This window comes from Eucalyptus grandis, chromosome 7 (assembly GCF_016545825.1).
Source record: "Eucalyptus grandis isolate ANBG69807.140 chromosome 7, ASM1654582v1, whole genome shotgun sequence".
Taxonomy (NCBI): domain Eukaryota; kingdom Viridiplantae; phylum Streptophyta; class Magnoliopsida; order Myrtales; family Myrtaceae; genus Eucalyptus; species Eucalyptus grandis.
The window spans coordinates 46,667,117-46,687,690 of NC_052618.1; the positions used below are offsets into that span (position 1 = coordinate 46,667,117).

At 40.9% G+C, this 20,574-nt stretch overlaps 3 protein-coding genes across 3 annotated transcripts; 1 reads left to right on the forward strand and 2 right to left on the reverse strand.

Annotated features, from left to right (window-relative positions):
- Window positions 1-2,463: 2,463 nt before the first annotated feature.
- LOC104453825 (uncharacterized protein At1g26090, chloroplastic) lies at window positions 2,464-5,563 on the forward strand. Its single transcript, XM_010068449.3, has 7 exons — window positions 2,464-2,791; window positions 3,312-3,455; window positions 3,546-3,620; window positions 3,722-3,912; window positions 3,982-4,153; window positions 4,246-4,659; window positions 5,091-5,563. Exons 1-7 carry the CDS (start codon window positions 2,561-2,563, stop codon window positions 5,220-5,222), a joined length of 1,359 nt encoding a protein of 452 aa, XP_010066751.3. The 5' UTR covers window positions 2,464-2,560; the 3' UTR covers window positions 5,223-5,563.
- A 1,379-nt stretch (window positions 5,564-6,942) lies between these two features.
- LOC104453827 lies at window positions 6,943-11,427 on the reverse strand. Its single transcript, XM_010068453.3, has 11 exons — window positions 11,031-11,427; window positions 10,840-10,926; window positions 10,493-10,669; window positions 10,193-10,290; window positions 9,634-9,722; window positions 9,432-9,535; window positions 9,250-9,346; window positions 9,097-9,172; window positions 8,863-8,977; window positions 7,987-8,518; window positions 6,943-7,345 (listed from the first exon to the last, which is right to left on the reverse strand). The coding sequence occupies exons 1-11, from the start codon at window positions 11,299-11,301 to the stop codon at window positions 7,252-7,254; spliced, it is 1,740 nt and encodes a 579-aa protein (XP_010066755.2). The 5' UTR covers window positions 11,302-11,427; the 3' UTR covers window positions 6,943-7,251.
- A 5,576-nt stretch (window positions 11,428-17,003) lies between these two features.
- On the reverse strand, window positions 17,004-19,833 carry LOC104453828 (probable transmembrane ascorbate ferrireductase 4). The gene is made up of 4 exons (XM_010068454.3): window positions 19,521-19,833; window positions 19,372-19,423; window positions 19,029-19,225; window positions 17,004-17,660 (listed from the first exon to the last, which is right to left on the reverse strand). The coding sequence occupies exons 1-4, from the start codon at window positions 19,677-19,679 to the stop codon at window positions 17,331-17,333; spliced, it is 738 nt and encodes a 245-aa protein (XP_010066756.1). The 5' UTR covers window positions 19,680-19,833; the 3' UTR covers window positions 17,004-17,330.
- Between the last annotated feature and the right edge of the window lie 741 nt (window positions 19,834-20,574).

Genomic DNA, 20,574 nt, shown 5'->3' on the forward strand with positions numbered 1-20,574 from the left:
GGGCGAAGGGGCGAAGACAAGGCCTTGCCCTGGCTCGGTGATGGGGCGTTGCTCATATTTGGGCGCCTAAGCACGAGCCCAACAAGGGTTCGCCTTCGCCTAGGGTCGGCGAGGCCTTGCCTTGGCTAGGCAAGACCGACCACCCTCAACCATGCTTGGTGACAATTGTCAGCCCCTCCAGTGATGGGTGGCGATGAAAGTGTCCACTAGCAGGCTTGTCATTTTTTATTTTTTTTTATGTAAATTTTGGTTTTTCTTTTTTAGTTTTTTTAATCTGATTTTAAAAATTTGAATAAAAATGCCTAGTGGAAAATAGAAGTTGATAAAAGAAATGCCACGTGGAAAAAATTGAATAAAAATCAATAAAAGGTCTACATCATTTTAAATGCTCCCTGAAAAAAATCATGTTAGCTGTTTGGCCGGAAATTCTCACCATTAGCACTTAAATGCTCATTTTTTTCTCAAATTTTGGCACTTAAGTGTATCTTTTGAAAGTTTTAACACTTATTTATCCCCCCGTTCTAAGTTGTGGCACTTGGGTGTTCTTCACCCCATTTGTGTTATTTGCCCTACAATTGATTATGTGAAATTACAATATTGGCCTAAAGAAGCAAGCATGAATGTTAATTTTTTTTATAAGTTCACTAAAAGTTTTAAATTTTGTAATAAAAATGTAATTGAGTCTTAAAGGACAATCAAATCCTAAAACTTGTCAAATAGGTGTAATCAAGTCTTAAAGTTGACACCGTTAATTTATTTAATGGAAAAGGCTAGCATGGCAATTTTAAATTAATTTATCTCTTCTAGTTGACATTTTTTTATCATTTTATTTTTAATATCTTATTTAAATTAAATTTAAAAAACTAAAAAAAGCTACAATTTTATTTTAAAAAAAATTGTGAGAGAGAGAGAGGGGGGGTGCGGGGCAAGGCAGGCCACATTGGTAGGCGCTGCTGTTGGTGTCACCCATCTCCGAAGGGGTTGGCGACCTCCGCAAGCCTGGGGCGAGAGTGGCCAACCCTTGCCTACTCTAAGTGACATTTGGCGTTGCCCAAATCTAGGTGGGTACCTAGATATGGACGCCTGCACCTGAACCGGCCAGGGTTGCTTGCCCTCTCTTGAGGCTAGCGAGGCCTTGCCGGAGTTGGCAAGGGTCAACCACCTCGCCCAAGCAGCCCCTTTGGCAATGGGTTGCATTGGCGTGGTGCATATCAGTGTTGCCTGCCTTGCCCTCTCTCTCTCTCTCTTCAATTTTGTTTTTTTAAAATAAAATGTTAATTTTTTGTAGTTTTTCAATCTAATTTAAATAAGATTAAAAAAAAAAAGAAAACAATAAAAAATGCCAACTAAGAGAAAGAAATTAATTTTAAAATGCCACATTAGCATTTTTCGTTAAATAAATTGATGGTGTTACCTTTAGGACGTGTATTGTACTTATTTGATAAATTTTATGACTTGATTATACTTTTTACAAATTTATGATTCATTAATATTTTTGTGATAAATTTTATAAGGAGTTATCTCATTTTGATTTTTCGACTAATGGCTTGTTTGGTAAAAACAATTTTTGTTCCCCATATATTTCTATTCTTTTGTTTCAGGGAACGAAAAAGAATAGAAACGTATTTGATAAAATTTTTGTTCCCACAAAAAGTAGAAAAAGTAGTTTCTTATTCCCGGGAATAATTTTTTTCTTCTTTTCTCTTCTTCTTTTCCTTTCCTTCTTCTTCTTGGTCGCCGCCTCACCTTGGCTGGGCGAGCTCGAGCTCGCCCAAATCTAGCAAGGCCGAGCCTGGCTGGTTAATGCGAGGCTTGGCCTCACCAAGCTAGGGCGAGGCCGAGCCTCGTGGTGGCCACGCGAGCCTTCGACGAGTCATCGGCCCTCGCCTTGGCTTGGCGAGCCTCTAGTGAGCTTGCGGACCTCGCCCACCAATCGTTAGTCATCACCATGGTTGACAACCGGCCACAAAAGGAGGAAGAAGGAGAGAAAAGACAAAAAAAAAAAGGAAAAATATAATAAAAGTTTTACCAAACGTATTTATATTTTAGGAATAAAAATTTTATACAATTATCAAGCGCATTTTTTTACTCATAATTTTTTTTTTGGACAATCCGAGAACCGCCATACAGCCGGCAGCCGGCGACGTAAACCTGATGAAGCACTAGTGCAGGGACTCACCACCCACGGCACCCCACTTAAGTCTCGCAATGTAATGAGTCGGGGAATCGAATCATGGCCTTTCATGTGGCCAGTGTGCATCCTAACCAACTCGCCACGAGATAGGTCTCAAAAATTGTTCTCTAGAAGAGAAACAAAAAAGGTTATTTAGGCCTGTCGGGCCGTCTGCGTTAGTTTGGTGCGAGGGTTCTGGTCCAAAAAAAAAAAAGATATTTCTAATAAAATAATTATTCTCAAGAACAAAATCTTTATCAAGCCCGCTCTACTAAATAACTTTGCGCCACGACAAGACAAGATTGCTCTCCAATCCTCTATGCTCATCCCCCGGCCACCGTCTAAGCGGAAAAGGTCGAGACTTTTCGGCAAAAGCAGAGCTCAACAATGGCGCTGTCTTTCTCGTCCTCCTCCCTCATGACTGCAGATCCCGCCTGCCCTTTTACTTTCTTGACGCCGATCGCCACACGCAGAGCTCGCGGCAGCAGACGAGGTCGAGGTTTGGTCAGGGCCGTGTCCTCTTCCGATGACAAGGACAAGGAGCGATCTACTAAACTGGTCACCTTTCTGGGCAAAGGTGGGTCTGGAAAGACCACGTCGGCTGTTTTCGCTGCTCAGGTAAACATGGGTACTCTTCTTTTCCGGTCTTTGTTCGGTTCTTGATCCCAGTATAGTCTTGGTTTTGTTTTGAATGTAATTGGTGACTTTGAGTTTGGATGCACTTGGTCTGTTTGTTTATTTGTTTCCGGGCTTCTTGATCTGAGGTTGTGCTCTTGAAAGAGATAAGTGCTCCAATGCAAGGTCGTGATTGTCCTGATTGTTCCCTTATCGCCAGATTTCGATAGCAAAATTGAATTGGACCAAATGAAGGATTTCATTTTTGCGTACTTGCTAGAAGAATCAGTTCTTGTTAATTCAGGTGGATGGCTCTTCTTGTCTTTTAGGCTCTTGCTGAGCTCTGGGCAGTCGTATGATGATGTCAAAGTGTGAAAATGTCTGTTGCTTGATCGCTATTAGTATGCCGTTCTCCTTCCTCCACCCACCTTGTGACAGGGGGAGGGGGTTTTATTTTGCGAAGCTTTGTTAGCTGTGGTCTTCGTCATTATACTCATGCTTTGATATCGAAGCTCATGATCAGCACTATGCAATGGCGGGGCTTAAGACATGCTTGGTGATGCATTCATCAGACACTACTGCCGAGTATCTCTTGAATTGTAAGATTGGAACTTCTCCTATTAAATGCAAGGACAACCTCTCGGCTGTTCGATTGGAGACCACGAAAGTATGTCTTTTGGCCTCTTTATGCTTTTATGTTGATAGCAGCTTATTTGTGTATCTATCTGAGACTGAAATATCTTTGATGAGTTGACAGATGCTTCTTGAACCTCTCAAGCGGCTTCAGGAAGCAGATTCCCGCCTTAATATGACAAATGGAGTTCTTGAAGGGGTAGGTACGTGATCCGTCTTCTGGTTGCATCACAGAAAAGAAAAAGTTTGGATCTCTCTTTTTGAACACATTTTTATGCCATCTTCTCCTAAATGTAGTAGGTGGTGGGAGAAGAGCTTGGGGTGCTTCCTGGGATGGACTCCATTTTTTCAGTATTTGAACTCGAAAGATATGTCAGGTTCTTGTGGAATGAATCTCAAGGAAAACGAAGAGAAACATTTGACATGATAGTCTACGATGGTATCAGCACAGAGGAAACCCTAAGGATGATTGGCGCACCCAGTAAAGCGAGGTCAGAAGAACTTTGCTCTCTCTCTCTCTCTCTCTCTCTCTCTCTAAATGCAGTTATTTGGCTACATAGGTTGTACTTAAAATACTTGCGAAGCATAGCCGAGAAGACTGATCTGGGAAGATTGGCGGGTCCTTCAGTCTTAAGTCTGATAGATGAAGCCATGAGTTTAACTGGGAGCAAATCCACTCTTAATGTTAACACAAGTGCAAGAATATGGGACGCACTGGACAAAATGTTAGAGGTACTGAATAACTAATATATTCTCCTGTGCTCAGCGTGCGCCATGATTTTTTTTTTTTACAATCATGAAGATATTGATTACAAGTAATGCAGAGAGGAACTTCTGCCTTCTCTGACCCGCGTAAATTTAGATGCTTTCTTGTGGTGGACCCCCAAAGTCCAGCCTCTGTGGACTCTGCATTGTGTTATTGGGGTAGCACAATCCAAGCCGGTGCTCTTGTATCTGGTGCTTTTGGTGTTGCTTCTCCCAATGAAGCTGGAGAGTCGATGGAAAGAATTCAAGAGACCTTTGTGCCAATGCCATCTGCTTTCATTCCGCACCTTTCATTTGCTTCCCCAGCAGATTGGGATGCAATAATGTCGAGCCCTTCAAGTAATAAAGCACGAGAGCTTCTTTCATTGCCCGCAAACAGCATTTCGATGCCATCAGTCAAGTTTGATCTGGTGAAGAAGTCAGTGACTCTACTCTTGCCTGGGTTCAATAAATCTGAGATCAAGCTTTACCAAGTAAGCTCAGCTTCTGTGTATCTCTTCTTACAATTGTTTTGTTTGCCTAGACATAGGTTTTGCTAAGATCTACAGTGTTGGTAGAGTTTTTTAGTGGCAATTCTACTTGAGAACTGTTGAAGGAGACTTCTAGAAGTCAAGATGCTTATGCTATGGGAATTCTCTACCTTTGGGTGGGAGGAAGTGAAATGTGTGTTTAAAGATGCTTGTTAGTTGAGGAAGCATTTAAGAATAATCAAGGTGGAGAACTAGATTGCATCACGGTAATAGAAAGATCCTAAGTATAGAAGCATGCATAAGCGGCAGAGAGATTCTTGGTTTTGCCCTGTAAGTAAAATTCCGTTGACAGTCAATGATGTTAGGTCACGAGCATAAACTTCTGTCCCTCACCAGTAAGCTAATATGCAATGTCAACAACTTGAAAAATGCAGTATAGGGGAGGATCGGAGTTGCTGGTAGAGGCCGGGGATCAAAGACGCGTCATTCGTCTGCCTCCAAATATTCAAGGAAAGGTAGGAGGTGCCAAATTTGTGGATCGAAGCCTTGTCGTCACTATGCGATAGGAATGCAATCCGCTTCTCTTCTTTCGGTGTTTTCTTGAGGAGTTTAAAACTGACCATTCTTTCATTAGACTTTAACGGCACTAGTGGCGATCGTTCTTGGAAAATTCGTTTGATGATTGAAATTTTTTACGGCACATGCTGTAAGGTCTTTATGTTCCATTCGTTAAACCGGGACTTTCATCAGGACTGCCAAACAAGAGACTGAGTTTCTTCTCTATCTTGACATTCGTTTTATTGTGTCAGTGTTCATCGAAGGTGTATAGAAAGTACTCATTAGCGCTGCATGTGCAGCATGTCACGTATGCTTTATTTACATTAGACGGTATGCTTTATTTTCTAAATGATATAATGGAACTCGGTCCTCAAAAAACATTCCAAATCTTGGGTGTGCCCCTCTGTCCGAATCGTCAAAATGGCAACTTAAAAAGATGTGAAAGTGAAAGTCCTAACTTACACCGCAAAAAATTTTGTAGGGGTGTGCAACGGAAACCGCCCGAACCGAACGGACCGGACGGACCGGACCGGCCGGTTTGGGCGGTTCCGTGATCGGTCCGGTTCCCGGTTCGTAATCTTGGAACCGGCAACCGGTTGGTCCGGTTCCCGGTTCCAAGGTGGGGAGGATCGACGACCCGACCGGACGGACCAAATTTTTTTATATATAATTTATATTCATATAATATATAAATACATATAATATATTAATATTATATATGAAACTTATTACAATTTAGGTAACAACCTCTTACGTGGTCAAGAGACCACCAAAACTCTTATCGTTACTCTTTATTTATAGAAAAAACTCTCCTCATGCTCACACTCTCTCTTGCTCCCCTCACTTGCAAACGACGAGGCACTTCAAGCCTTAAAAAGTCTCATATCGATTAAACATTCAAAGTATAGAAGAGAGATTGTCTATAAAACCTAAGCCAAGTACAACCTTTAATCATGTTGTTCATGGGTTTTATGCTTAAAATTAAGCATGAAACACATAAACTATGATTGATATTCACACAAGTGAAGTTTGAATATTTTGCACGTAGAAACATGTGTGAGTAGTTTTATTAGATTGCTCGGAAACCGAATTTGATTTATAGTTCGGAGCATGATTATTCTTTAGTGAATGGTTATTCTTTAGTGAAAAAATAAAATGCCAATTCTTTTGGACTGGATCGGACCGGACCGGAACTGATGGTCGGGTCCAGTTCTCGGTCCTAAGACCAACGGTCCAGTCCACGGTTCCCAAAATTGGGAACCGATTCTCCAGGTCCGGTTCCCGGTTCCATCTTGAAACCGAACTGAACTGGGAACTGATCACCCCTAAAATTTTGGACCCAATAAGGTCTCAAAAAATATGCCACACGACTAAGTCGAAAGCACCGCATTTTCTTCATAAAATGGAATCAATTGAATCTTCAGCTTTGCTTGAGAAGGGCTGAAAGAACAGCTAACTAAAATGTAAAGTTTGGTTTCAACCTTAAGAAAAAGGTGTAAAACCAGGTAACTGGCTTTCTATGCTCCTTAATGATATGCCTTCCAGGCCTAGTTCCTGGAAGCAAGTCAGTGAAAACAAGATCTCTAGCTTTTCATCCACAGTGTTTTACAACGCGACATCCTTTCTCCTCTTGCAACTGATTAATGAACCATATACAAGTGTAAATAACCGAGATCATGAAAGAAGCGCTTAGACATAAGAAAATTGTACACCAAGCTGAAGCATACGAAAAGAAAAATGACAAAAGAATCTTGAATCTTGGCGTCGATGATACTGTTCAAAGGATTTCTTTTCAGACAATAGGCACACGGAGAGGGACATACAGTGTCGGGTGGGGATTTGTGGGGAGAGTGAGAGAGAGAGAGAGAGAGAACAAAATCAACCTTCTTTGTCCTGCCAGACAAAGAAAAATTATATCCTATAGTCGCATCTAGCGCTAGACCGAATGTGTAATACATGAAAGGTCAATCGGAAGTTTGGAATTGTAGCTGTAAAGCTAGAAGCATTTCAAGTAGCCACCCACTGTACACTACTTTATCATGATTGACCATCCCATCTCCACCTTCTCCCAAGCTCCTCTAGCACCTTAGCACGGGCTTGGCTTTTCCTTGCTTCATCTTCTACCCAAGACCTGTGCAAATCACTTTCATCATGCAAAGAACTATCGAACATGAACAACATATAGCAATGTAGAAGACAATTCAGTTCTCCCATCACAATCAATGCCGTCATCAGGATAATATTCCCAGACACTGACAATAATTACAAAGAGAGAAAATAAGCATAATATCAGCATGAACCAATCGATGCCCGCATTAGGTATAGAAAAGTCAACATAGACGTGGATGCTTGTACTGATGTTGGTTTCAAGAATGTTTTACAGCTCGTTCTTGCACCTAGACATGAGACATTACTGTTGAATAGATGTCCAAGATGTGGACACCGGTGGGACATTTAAAGCACAACTAAATAAAAAATTCCATGGCCAGACTGCTGCAGATGGAGATAGGATAGTGAATGAGCGCATGCTTAAAGGAAAAACTGTCATGGTATTGGAAATTATTTCCATCATGAAGGTTTGGTTTCAATGCAATTTAAACATCAAAGGTCAACATGGCATGCCCAATCTTGGGATGAAATGCTCCATAACTAAGAAACCTTACTCACACGCAAGCCAGAACCTTATGAGACTGGCATGTGAGTTTTTTAATAGAAGCTGGAGTAACAGTGTTGAGTATGCATGCTTTCAAATTATCCATAGAGGTGCATTACCTAAGAATCCGCAAAGCTTCTATCTCAGCTCCCAGAATAGATTTCGTATCCAGCATCCTTTCATGCTTGGTCTCTAAATCACTGATAGTATCCTGCACCTCAAATTGTTCACGAACATAGATAGCTCTCTCTGACGCAAGCCTGTCTGACATCTCATCAACTTCTTCTCTAAGGTTGCAAATCAGTTGCTTCTGACAATTCAAAGCCGCTTTCTCCTTCGTATGCTCTTGGAAGCTCTTCTCCTGAATTATCTTCTCTTGCTCTAAATCATCAATTGCCACAAGATAAACCTTTTCAACTTCCACACCACAGGTTTCTTCTTCTTTCAGCCTCTCATCCCAAAACCTCTGTATGTCACCCTTTTCAATTAACTCTAACCTAATTTCTTCCATTACAACCTCCCTCGAAAAATTCTCTGCCTCCAGTCTTGCTAGTTCCATCTGAATTGCTGACATCATCCGGCCACTGGATAGTGCAACAGCAGCTTGTGCTTTTGTGGAAGGTTTATTAGGTTGAAATCGCTTGCTCTGTCCTGTAGAATGTGGAATTTTAACACTGAATGATTAGATCCACATAAGATACTCTCAAAAACTGCTTGCACTTAAGACATGAATTGTGCTAACTAAAATATACAACCGTTCAATAGGTTTAGGATAAAATATTGTACAAAGCTCCAATAAATTAACGCAAGGAAAAATAAGGAGCCAGCATTATTTCTGTTACAAATGTCTGCGGCATGACCTTGAAGATATGATTTCAACGGGATCTGTTCAGAAACTAAAACACGGAACTAGACTCACAAATTTGCTAGCCATACTAGGGAACATGTGTCAGTATAGGCAGTGAAAGACTCGGGATAAGGGTTAAGAAACAGACCAAAAACTTTTCTCATTATGCTCCTGTCACCAGCCAACAAGTCCATGAAAAACTCTGCCGGTATATTTGGACTGATCTCCCTCATATCCATGAAGCCAACTTTTTTCTTTGATATCTGGACTGTAAACAAGTTACACTTTAAGTGCTTTAAAACACCAATGAAGCATCCACATCATGGAAACAAATGTAAACCAGAAATGAAGTAATCTGCAAACAGTGTATGATGTACAGTACCTCTTCTTCTAGTCCCGGAACAAAATCGTATTCTAATTGCACTCTCCAGTTTATCAGATCTTGTCGTGAGATGAACCTGCCCAAAAGATTAATGCCTTAGAGTTGGAAGGGAATATTGAAAAAAGAAAAAACCAAATAATGGACTTGATATACCTCTCAGGATAGAATAACATGCTGTGCCTATCTGCAAAGAAAGAACTGGAGTTTTCCCCCACGAGCTTGCTAGAAATGATACCAGCCTCCGCTAGCGCTTAAATAAATATTCGAACAAAGACTCAGATTTTTGTATTTTAAGTAGATAGCCAACTGAAAAAATATAAACAGTTCAAACTCACCTTGGATGGCGCCAAAGTCCGGGTCTTCAACACTCACGTCGTCAAAGGCAGCAACTTTAGACCCGGAAAGTGACAAGGATGGAACAATTCTACGTTTTGGGTTCCTATAGTCAATTGATGGTTTAGCAGGCTAGATAATTGAATATTCTAAATAAAGTACAAGTAGTCAAGAATATCCAAAGGAACTAGCTTCAATCAATACCTTTCCAATGAAGAACTTAATTGAACTAGCCATCTAGCGTATTCCCTTCTAGTGCATAATTCATTGGCCCTGATGTCTTCCTCCATGATCTGCACGCCTTAATGGCATTCATGATCATGCTCAGAATAAAATGAACCTTCATAGGTAACAATAGACACCCTCAATGCCTAACATTACAGGCAAGTAAAAAAATTGGAAGGTACTCATGACCATGGCCAGCAAAAATAAGCAACTCAAAAGGAAAGAGAAAGTCCACTGAAAGCTCTAGTTCTGTCGGTTATGAATTCCAACACTTTCTTAACAATTTTCCATTCCTCACAAGACAAACAATATTCTAGCTCAAGAACCAAAAATTGACCAAGCTTGCCTCATCAAACTTAGACAGGAATGTCACGTCAGGAAACCGAGACAGAAACAGCAAAATACTGACAATACTTAACATGGAAATAGGGTCAAGAGTGTTATGCAAGAGTAACATCGAAATAAAGATGAGACCTTTCTATAAGTTAAAGGCAAGACTTCCTAGACACGTCATTTTCTTTTGCTTCTAGAAACAAACCTTCAGTCTTTCCAGAACCATCACAGCTTCCTGCTGAGTAGAATCTACAGCAACTGGAACTATAACTCGCTGCTGCTTATCCCTTGATGTTAAGCCGTCTGAAAGAAAGGAACTTGCCCAGTCAAAAGTATCCAAATGATCCAATAGGACTCCAACAATAATCCATCCACACAAATCACGTCAGACTAAACACAACTCAACACATGCGTGGCGATCCTCTCCATCTAACAAACCGCAAACTTTAGAAAGGCCTTGATAGGGGACAGCACTAATCAGAAACCATTTGACACGCGAGAGTACCTGAAACCACATTGTTGCTGACTAAATCAGACAAACCCTCCGGGCTATCCTGGGAGACAATGCTCTTTCCATCCGGTACAGCAGAGTCCAAATCCTCACTCACAACAGCTTCAGTTTCAGCCTGATTCAACAGACTTCTCCAAGATCGCAACCGATCGACGAAACGAAAACTATACCCTACAATAACAAACGAAATAATGAACCTAACAAGTTGCTCAAAAACCATCACCATATATGCATTGGCATCACCCCCAAAACCCCTTATCCCTAGAGAATCCATATCACTCGCATTAATCAATTCTCCGCCAACTAACTCAGCCACAAGTGAAGTACAAAACACCAATTACCATTTCTAGACAGCGAGTAATGAGCGATTACAGCGAGTAAAACAGCGAGTGAAGTCCCAACTGCCCCGACAACATACGTTGGCAATCCTGCACGACGGAAAAAAAGAAAAAGAAAAAGAAAAATCATCACCATGCAACTTCAAACGGAAAAAAAATCATCTTTGCACGAGAAAATCCACGACAAAAAATACCCTTTCTTGCCCTGTGGGGCCGAGATTCGACCACGGCCCAGCCATTGAAATCGGAATCGGAGGTCGCGCAATCCTCGTCGGCCCACGAGGGGTCGAGGCTCCTCTCGGCGAGCGACGCCGAGAGACGGAGCGGCCTCCGACGGAGATTGCCGAGTCCGACGACGATGGGGAAGCGGCGGCGGCGGCGGCGGAGCGAGAGGGAGCGAGCGCCGGGGGACGGCGGGAAGTGGTCGGGAGGAGCGACCGATGCAGATGCAGCTGAAAAGGTCATTTTTCGCGAAGAAGAAGACAAGAAAGGAACGATTTTTAGGGGTTATCTGAAGTGGGTATGGAGCGAACGAGCGTGATCGGACATTGGAGAGGAAGATCGCAGGTATTCGGTGACATTCTCAACGAGACGTCAAAATGAGACATTTTCCAGATTTTTTTTTTTTTTTAATTTTTGGTTTTATTTTCCTCCTGAACTGCTTTGTGCGTGCTCATTTTCGGACAAAAGAACTGCTCCCTAAAAGATACAAATGATTTTGACCTAAAAATGAAAAAAAAAAAAAAAGATCCTAATGATAAATTATAAACGGGTTTCGCCGGTAATAAAGAAAAAAAATGACGGCGGGTAATATCATATTTTCCATTCGGAAAATAGTTAGAAAAATATTTACGAGGGAATAATGTAAAAAAAAATTTCATGAGCAATGCACCTACGAAATCGTAATCATTCGAATAAATGTGAAATAACAATTTGAATACCTTTAAAAGCACATTTCGATAATTATCCTCATCGACAAAAAAAGATTAAATATATCGATTATATGATAAACATGACACAACTGTCACGAAATCGCACGTCGATTCCACAAAAATAACGCTCGCAAATAATTCACCAGACAAAATATAGTAATAAAAAAACAGAATCAGATGAACACGCCAGAAAATTTGTTATCGAAGTTCATCCAAACCTGGGTTACGTCTCTGCGCAAAGGCACTCTGCGAATCCACTACATTTCGAAAAAGTTGGAATTCTCTCAAGATCGGGGCACAAAGAGATTGAGAATTCTCATCAAGAAAAAACTCAATTTTTTCTTCTCTCTTTTTCTTACTTCTCTATTTCCTTTTTCAGTGTCTTGACGAGTAGGGTTTTCATCGCTAATATAAAGATACCACTTTTAACCTAAAAGGAAATCTAATAGAAAAGACAAAAAAACCCTTAAAAACAAATATTTGGCTTTATCTATAACAATCTCCCACTTGAAGACAAATATACTCAAGCACCAAGCAACTTTGTATCCATCTTCTTCAAAAAATAATAATTGAAAAACTTGTGCCTCTACGATACTCCTTATCAATCAATATGGAGTAATACCAATGGTAACAGTACAGAAAATATGCTTCTCTCTATCTACTACCTTGGTCATCATGTCAGCTGGATTCTTCGAGCCATCAATCTTCTATAGCTTTAACTCATTATCGTTAATGCGACCCGATAAAGTGATAACGCTTCTTGATATGTCTAGTCCTTGAGTGATAAGCTGCATTCTTTACTAAGTGCACTGCACTTTGACTATCACTCCACAGTGTACTGATTGGCTGTTTTCGATGTAACTCCTCCATATAATCTTGTAACAACATGATTTCCTTGGAGGCTTCTGTGATCGCCACGTATTTTGCCTCTGTTGTTGATAAAGCCACTACTTTTTATAGTTGAGATACCCAACTCACTGTTGTACCTGCTACTGTAAAGACATATCCAGTGGTACTCTTACCACTATCTCGATCACTCGAATGATCTGCATCTACATAACCCTGCAACTCTAGAGATATACCACCATAACAAAGTGAGATATACCACCATAACAAAGTGAGTAATTGGAAGTACCTGCTAGATATCTCAATATCCATTTTACTATATTCCAATGCTCTCTGCCTGGGTTTTGCATATATCGATTCACAACTCTCACTGCATGTGCAATGTCCGGTCTCGTGCTCACTATGGCATACATTAAACTCCCCACTGCTGATACATATGGAACTACCGTCATCTAATCTTTCAAAGCCTAAGTGTTTGGACACATGAAAGTTTGAAGTGACTTGCTAGAGGAGTTGCAACTGGTTTTACCTTGTCCATGTTAGATCTCTTTAACACCTTGTTTACATAGTCTTCCTGCGACAACCATAATTTCTTATTTTTCTTATCCCTGAAGATTTTCATGCCTAAAATATTCTTGGCCTCTCCCAAGTCTTTCATAGCAAACTGTGATGATAATATTTTTTTCACTTCTACAATTCTCTTCATATTGGAACTAGCCACCAACATGTCATCCACATATAAAGATAGATACACAATGTCACCATCATCATATTTGCGAAGATAGATACACAATGTCACCATCATCATATTTGCGAAAATAAACATAATAACCAGACTCACAGTATGCAAATCATTTTTCTTGCATGAAACCATCAAATTTTAAGTACTATTGCCGCGGAGCTTGTTTCAAGCCATACAAGCTTTTCTTCAAGCGACATACCATGTGCTCCTTACCTTTGACTTCAAAACCCTTAGGTTGTGCCATGTATAATTCTTCATCTAAGTCACCATGTAAAAACGCTATTTTACGTCTAAGCGCTCAAGATGAAGATCATTTACTACAACTATACTCGAGAACTCTAATTGATGTCATTTTCACTACAAATGAAAAATCTCGAAGTAGTCGATCCATTCTTTTTTAGAAAAGCCATTGACTACAAGTCTCGCCTTATATCTAATACTACCATCTGCTTCATTCTTAACCCTGTACACCCATTTGTTTAATAAAGTTTTTTTTATCTATGGGCAACTTGGTCAACTCCCAAGTTTTGGTCTGAAGTAACGAGCTCATCTCGTCTTTCATAGCACACTCCCACTGCAAATGAGACGTGTTTGCCTTTACCTCATCGTAAGTCTCCGATTCTCCTAAATTTGTATATAAGACATGGCTCAGAACAGTATTAGCTGATGGATCAAAAATTACCTTTGACTTTCTCACACGTGTAGACCTTCTCAAGACAGGTACTTCAGGGTCATTCGTTTGCTCCAAATCACTGCGTTTCTCTTGAACTACCTCTTCACTAATAATAGGCTCATCTTGAACCTCTATTTCAGGTGAACTTTGATTTATTGGAAACATCTTCATAGGCATTGTGTCTAATTCAACATATTCTGGTTGTACTACCTTCTCATGCTCGTCTATGTCTGACGATCCTTGTACATCTTTTCTTCATGGAATACCACATTGCGATCGCGAATGACTTTGTTATTCTCCTAATCCCAAAGCCTAACCATACTCGTCGCCACCATATCCGATAAAGACGCACTTCTGGGACTTAGCATCAAGCTTTTTCCTATCCTCCCTGTCAATCAAAGCATATGCAATACAACCAAATACCTTTAGATGTGAATAATTAATCTTTTTACCTGACCACCGCCCTTGTGGTATTTCTCCATCCAACACACTAGATGGACTTCTGTTGATAAGATAAATAGTTACATCAACTGTGACAACCCATAAACTCGCGTGTAGTCTCATGCATCTCGCACGTTCTAGAATAGTCATGTTCATTCTTTCAACTACACCGTTCTTTTGAGGAGTTCTAGGAATAGTTTTTAACCCGTGTATGCCTTCTCGACTCGAGATATTCTGCAAATTCCTTACTTGTATATTCACCACCATTATCAAATTTCAAAGCTTTAATCTGATAACTTGTCTCTTTTTCTACCATGGTCTTCCACATTCTGAACATCCCGAATACTTCCGATTTTTCTTTAAGAGCATAGACCCAAGTCTTTATTGTTGCATCATCAATGAATGTGACAAAATATCTCTTACCACCATAAGAGAGTTCCGAGTAGGTCCCCATACATCGGTATGAACCAACTCTAGCTTCGGCCTTTATTTTGTCACCCATTCAATTGAAAACTAACCGCCTTCTGTTTTCCATAAATGCAACTCTCACAAAAATCTAACTCAACTTTTTGCAAACCTGGGAGTAATTTTCTCGAGTGTAGCTGTTTTACACATTTTTCACCAAGATGTCCCAAATGATAATGCCAAAGAGTAGATAAATTACCTATAGCCATTGTAGTTGCAACCATATCACTGATACTGTCTCCTCGGAGAAGGTAAAGTGTACCTGTAGCTTTCCCTTTGCTACTACTCTTACCCCCGAGGTTATCTTTCACTCTTCGCGGCTAAAGGTTATTACCAAACCTTCTTGGTCAAGTTTACTGGTTGAAATCAGATTTTTCTTTAATTCCATAATATGTCTAGTTTCACGCAAAACTAGACGTCCTCTACCTGAGATGTTCACAATCACGGTTCCTTTCCCAATAATTGGACACATGTGGCCGTTTCCTACAACCATTTGTCCAAAATCTCCACTGTCATAATCATCAAATATGTCTCTTTGCGAGGTGCAATGAAAAGAAGCGCCAGAATCAATAAACCATTTATCTGTTGTCAAGTCAAATCGCGAGACAAACACAAGTTATCTTGCAAATATTCATCGCTAACTACATTAGCACATTGATTCCCATCTTGTTGTTTCTTTTGTAGGCTTCACACTTGAAACCTCGGTGTCTAGTTTTGTGACAAAACCAACACTCATCTTTTGCAACCTGTCTCTTACCCTTTGATTGTGATCTCGTCACGACCGCTGAAATTTCCTCTACTTTTACTTCTTCCACGGTTCTCCACTTTGCAAGTGCCGTTGAAGATGTAGATGCAGAAAAATTATCTCCACTGAAACTTTCCTTCACATCTCTTCATCCATGATACTACTCACAGCATCATCAAGAGTTAAATCATCCTTCATGGTGCTCGAAATTCCCTGCACTGAGATTGTAGCTTTTGGAAGAGAACATAAAAATAATAAAGCTTGAAGCTTCATATCTAAATTTATGCCTGCGGATTCCAATTGACCCATGACACGCGTGAAACTATTAATATGCTCGCCACGTAACCTCTATTAGATAACTTCATATTAACCAGTTTCTTCAACAAAAATACCGATTTGATGTGGATGGCTTCTCATAAATATTCGTTAGAATATCCATGGCTTCTTTTGCAGTTTTGCTTTCGCGATGTGGTACCCTGTCTTTTCGTCAACCCTAGACAAATCGCACCTAATATCTTTTGATCAAGAATTTTCCATCCGGCTGTTTGTCGAATCAACTTCCGCCATCTCGGGTTTCCAACCCTCAAGTGGTGCATAGAGATCTTTAATCCTCTATTTGTAGTTTCACCATCCGAAATCCTCTCCATTGAATTTATCGATTCTGATTTTATCTTCTGCCATACTGTTTGCTTTCAATCGAACGTCACCAAAAAACTCTCGATGTTCTCAATTAGCCAACCCAGGCTCTGATACCAGTTGTTACGAAATCGCACGTTGATTCCATAAAAATAACGCTTGCAAACAATTCACCAGGCAGAATATAGTAATAAAAAAACAGAATCAGATGAACATGCCAGAAAATTTGTTATCGAAGTTCACCCAAACCCGGGCTACGTCTCCGCGTAGAGGCACTCTGCGAATCCACTAGACTTCGAAAAAGTTGGAATACAACGACGATCTTCTCTCAAGATCATGGCACAAAGAGATTAAGAACCCTCGTTAAGAAAAAAACTCACTTTTTTCTTCTCTCTTTTTCTTGCTTCTCTATTTTCCTTTTTAGCGTCTTGATGGCTAGGGTTTTTCCATCGATTTTGAATTTAAATTGTTCCAAAAAAAGCTCATTTCCTGTTCAATTATTTCCCTACCGCCCCTTGTTGCCTCACCAAAAATGTTATCGTATAGCGGGGTCTAGTTAGTTGAGTCTGAAGTTCTAAGGGTTTGAGTAAGAACAGTGGATGTGTATTGGCGAGTTAAATTAAACCCCACTTTTCTCATTCCCTCAGTTTTTTCGGCTCTGCACATTGTAAATACAGGTACGGCAAGGACATGAAAGCACTAGTGTTCATTAGAAGCTTCATCCAAGAGACTCAACACGAGATCCAGGTGAACAAAGAGTCCTAGAAGTTTGGACAAGGCAATTTAAGGATTTTTCGAATGATGTTTCCTAAATCATCATCTTGCTTTGTGGGTTTGAATCAATGGTGGAATTTGAAGTGTGAGAAATGCACTCCACAGATGTCAACATTGGCAGAAGCAATCCATGTCAACGATAAGCAGAACCAGAGCTGTGGTAACTGGTATGAAGAAACCAGATTGCAATGGAACAGTCAAACTATTTACATTGACCTCCCACCCACATCGCCACCAAACTTAGGAAGTCAAGTTCTTGGGTTCGGAGCGTGAGTACATGAGCTTAGTTTGAAGAGATTGGTACTTTGGAGAGACTGCGGCCAATATAACCATCCCGCTGAGCAGGGCCAATCCCAGACCGAGGCTGTTCACGACCATGGACTCCGAGCCGTGCTTGTCTACGTTTCTCCTCGTCTGTAGGAAAGTCAACTTCTCTAGAAGCCCGGTCTCTGCTGTGGCCACAGCCAAGCCGTAGGTGTAGAGTCCGAGGAAGACGTGCCATGGCAACACCTTCATTCTTATCAACCGCGCCTCTCCTCTGTGCCAGAAGCTCAGGAAACCCATCAACCACTGAAACGTGAACAGGAAGAAACAAATTGCTCAGTTAAGACCTGGGAAAACTTTTGACATGCATAAGAAGATCACCCGTGTGTTGAATGCTGAAAAGACACCAAGAGCGGTCGACAACATATCGGGGCCATATGCAAGTGGAAGCATCCCGCGTCAAACTAAAGGTACGCAATTGGTTTGCTCATTTAACCAACAAGATCTTGTTGTGTCTCTTGGTGAATAAGTTCATCATGATGTTTACCAGACCTAGATGCATGCACAATTGGACATTATAAAGGTAGTTTGGGATTTTTCACTTCTGCAAATGCCTGAGTGCCACTGGGAAGCAAAGTTCTGCACTTCACCACCATTCGTCAAGTCATACATGGGAATTGATTGGGATCAAACTGAAACCACAAATGGCAATATAATGGTTTTATATGCTAATGAGAGAATCTGAGGGCAATGCCAAACGAAAATGAAATTTGATGACCATTACAGAAAGAGTGTTTTCTCTATCGATATCAAATAAGACTAGGTTTAGTAGTTAAGAGAAGCATTGGGTTGGTCATGGTTAGGCCCATCATACTTGAATATCGTCAACGGTAAACCCAGCTTGATACTTACTAATGAGGCCCAAAAATGGATGCCTAGTTATGAGACAGGAATAGCCTTCTTCTACAGTTCACAAACAAATGGTGTTGAGGGCTACGTGTACCTTGGATGCCTAGAAAAGTTATGAGATATTTTATCAATGTCATAATCAATTTCCAAAAGGAGGGCGCGATAATGCTATTACTATATTCCCAGAGTATGTCTTTTATAACGACATCATATACCCCCACGCACATTTTTTAGCCGAACAAGCCACTATAATTTTTAAAATAATACAATCTGATAACTCTAAACTCGGTCCTTGCGATGATCTCGATTTAACTACTTACATCCTCCACCAAAAATCTGTATCTTTCATCATTCCAAAGAAACAGACACTTGTGACCAAGCCATTAAACTACTGATAAAGATGCTTTTGATTATTCAAAAATGGGATGAGAACAAAATCTAAATGAAAACAGATACCACAAGCAAGCTGGTTATCACTAGTCAGCCCTCTTTTTCTTGCTGGAAAAATCCTTTTCTTCTTACACATCACGAATCACTCATCAGCTGAGAATCAAACTGTAAGTGGCCAAGATACAACCAGTAAGAAATGCAGAGGGTTTAGAGCAGATTCTAGACGCAAATACACCGGTTTCAGCACCCTTTATGACTACTTATCGACCGGTAAAGTTGGCAGCAAATTAAAAATAAAATAAAATCGAGAAAGGTGAGAGAAAACGTGACATTGCGATGAGAAAAAAAAAAAATTGAAGAGGGAAAGTGAAGAACCTGAACTCCAAACAAGGAGACGCAGATCAAGCCCATCCAAGAATGCAAGCTGTAGAAATTACCCAGGACGCCGTCTTGCCCGTGGAACTTTGTCCAAATGCCGAAAACCCCACTTCCCAGAGCCACCCCTTGAAGCCACAGATGCACCGATTTCTTCATGTTCCTCGAACCAGGCAACCATCTGTGGACAAGGATCGCTGAAACAGAGAAGACCCACATTTGGAAGGGGGAAGAAAGCAACAAAGAAAAGAGAAAGGAAATTCAGTGAGAGCAGATTTGCAAAATGGGAAGGCTTCTTTCTCGTTTCTAATTCACCAGCAAGAAGGTGTGTATTATTGTGTACCTTCTCCACTAACGAGAATGAAGCCGATGACCATCAACAGTGGGTGAAGAACCTGTTTGGAAAAAGAGAAAAACCCACTTGCTCATATTCACAACCAAAAGCATGCGCTGAGACACAGAGAGACAGAGACAGAGACAGAGAGGGAATACAGAGTAAATGAGGTCTTCTTGAGAGGAGGAGCGAGGGAGGAAGCTAGATTTGAAGGCAAGGGCCCAAGAGAGCACGAGCATTGCCACTGCCACGCCGCAGATTCTTGCAAACAGGAGGACAGGGAACAGGGAAGAAGAAGGAGGAGGAGAATTCCCCATGTGTTCTTTTGAGGCCTCCTTCGAGCTCAGGAATGGAGCTCACACTCGCTCAGTCAGTCACCAACCACCGACACCTGAGGGGAGTCTGCAAGATACGCCGTGGCGCACGACTGAGATCGGAGCAAAGGCAGTCCTTTTACTTTTATCCCAGTTTTGGCAAAAAAATAAAAAATCGGAAAGAGGAGTCTTTCAATATATATATATCCTACTTGTCGATTTCGCACTGTTCTGGATTACTGCCAATTGGGGCATTAATGTACCCACATGCCACTCACTTTAATTGACTATAAAATAAGAGGAGAACCATTCCCGATGGGGCTTTCTTCATTAGGTAAACTGAGGTGAGTCACGACAGATGGCTCTCGACACCATGGGGCCGTTGCATTGTGGCATCGAGTTATGACAAGACCGAGGGACGTGTGGAGTAATGTGGGAAATTTCTTAATACCAAAAGCCTCAATAATTCAATGGGGATACGTCTGTTTTTGCTTGTTAAACTAATGTGCTCCCGGCTTCTTCTTCCTTTTTTCAAGGAAAGAGAGTGCAAAAATTGCTTTAAGTGGGGAAAAGATGAGGGAGGAACCATTTCTAGCCCAGTTCTTGGTTGAATAAGAGTACCATAATTGCTTGCGACAAATACCGAATGCAGGGACCATGAAAATGTTGTTTAAGAGAAGCCTGTGAAGCATAAAAAACCATGCTTCGGCAAAGTGACGACACATTGACAAGCTCATATGCCCATCCATTTGCTTCTCCTTCTATCCCAAACGTTTTAGGATAAAATCTATTTCGTGCTCGTCTCACCTTGGCCTTAAGCCATAGACTCGTTGCCATAGCAGAAGGAAGATCCCTCCTGGGGCGGGCAAACAAAGATTTACTTCAGGTATCTCCTCTT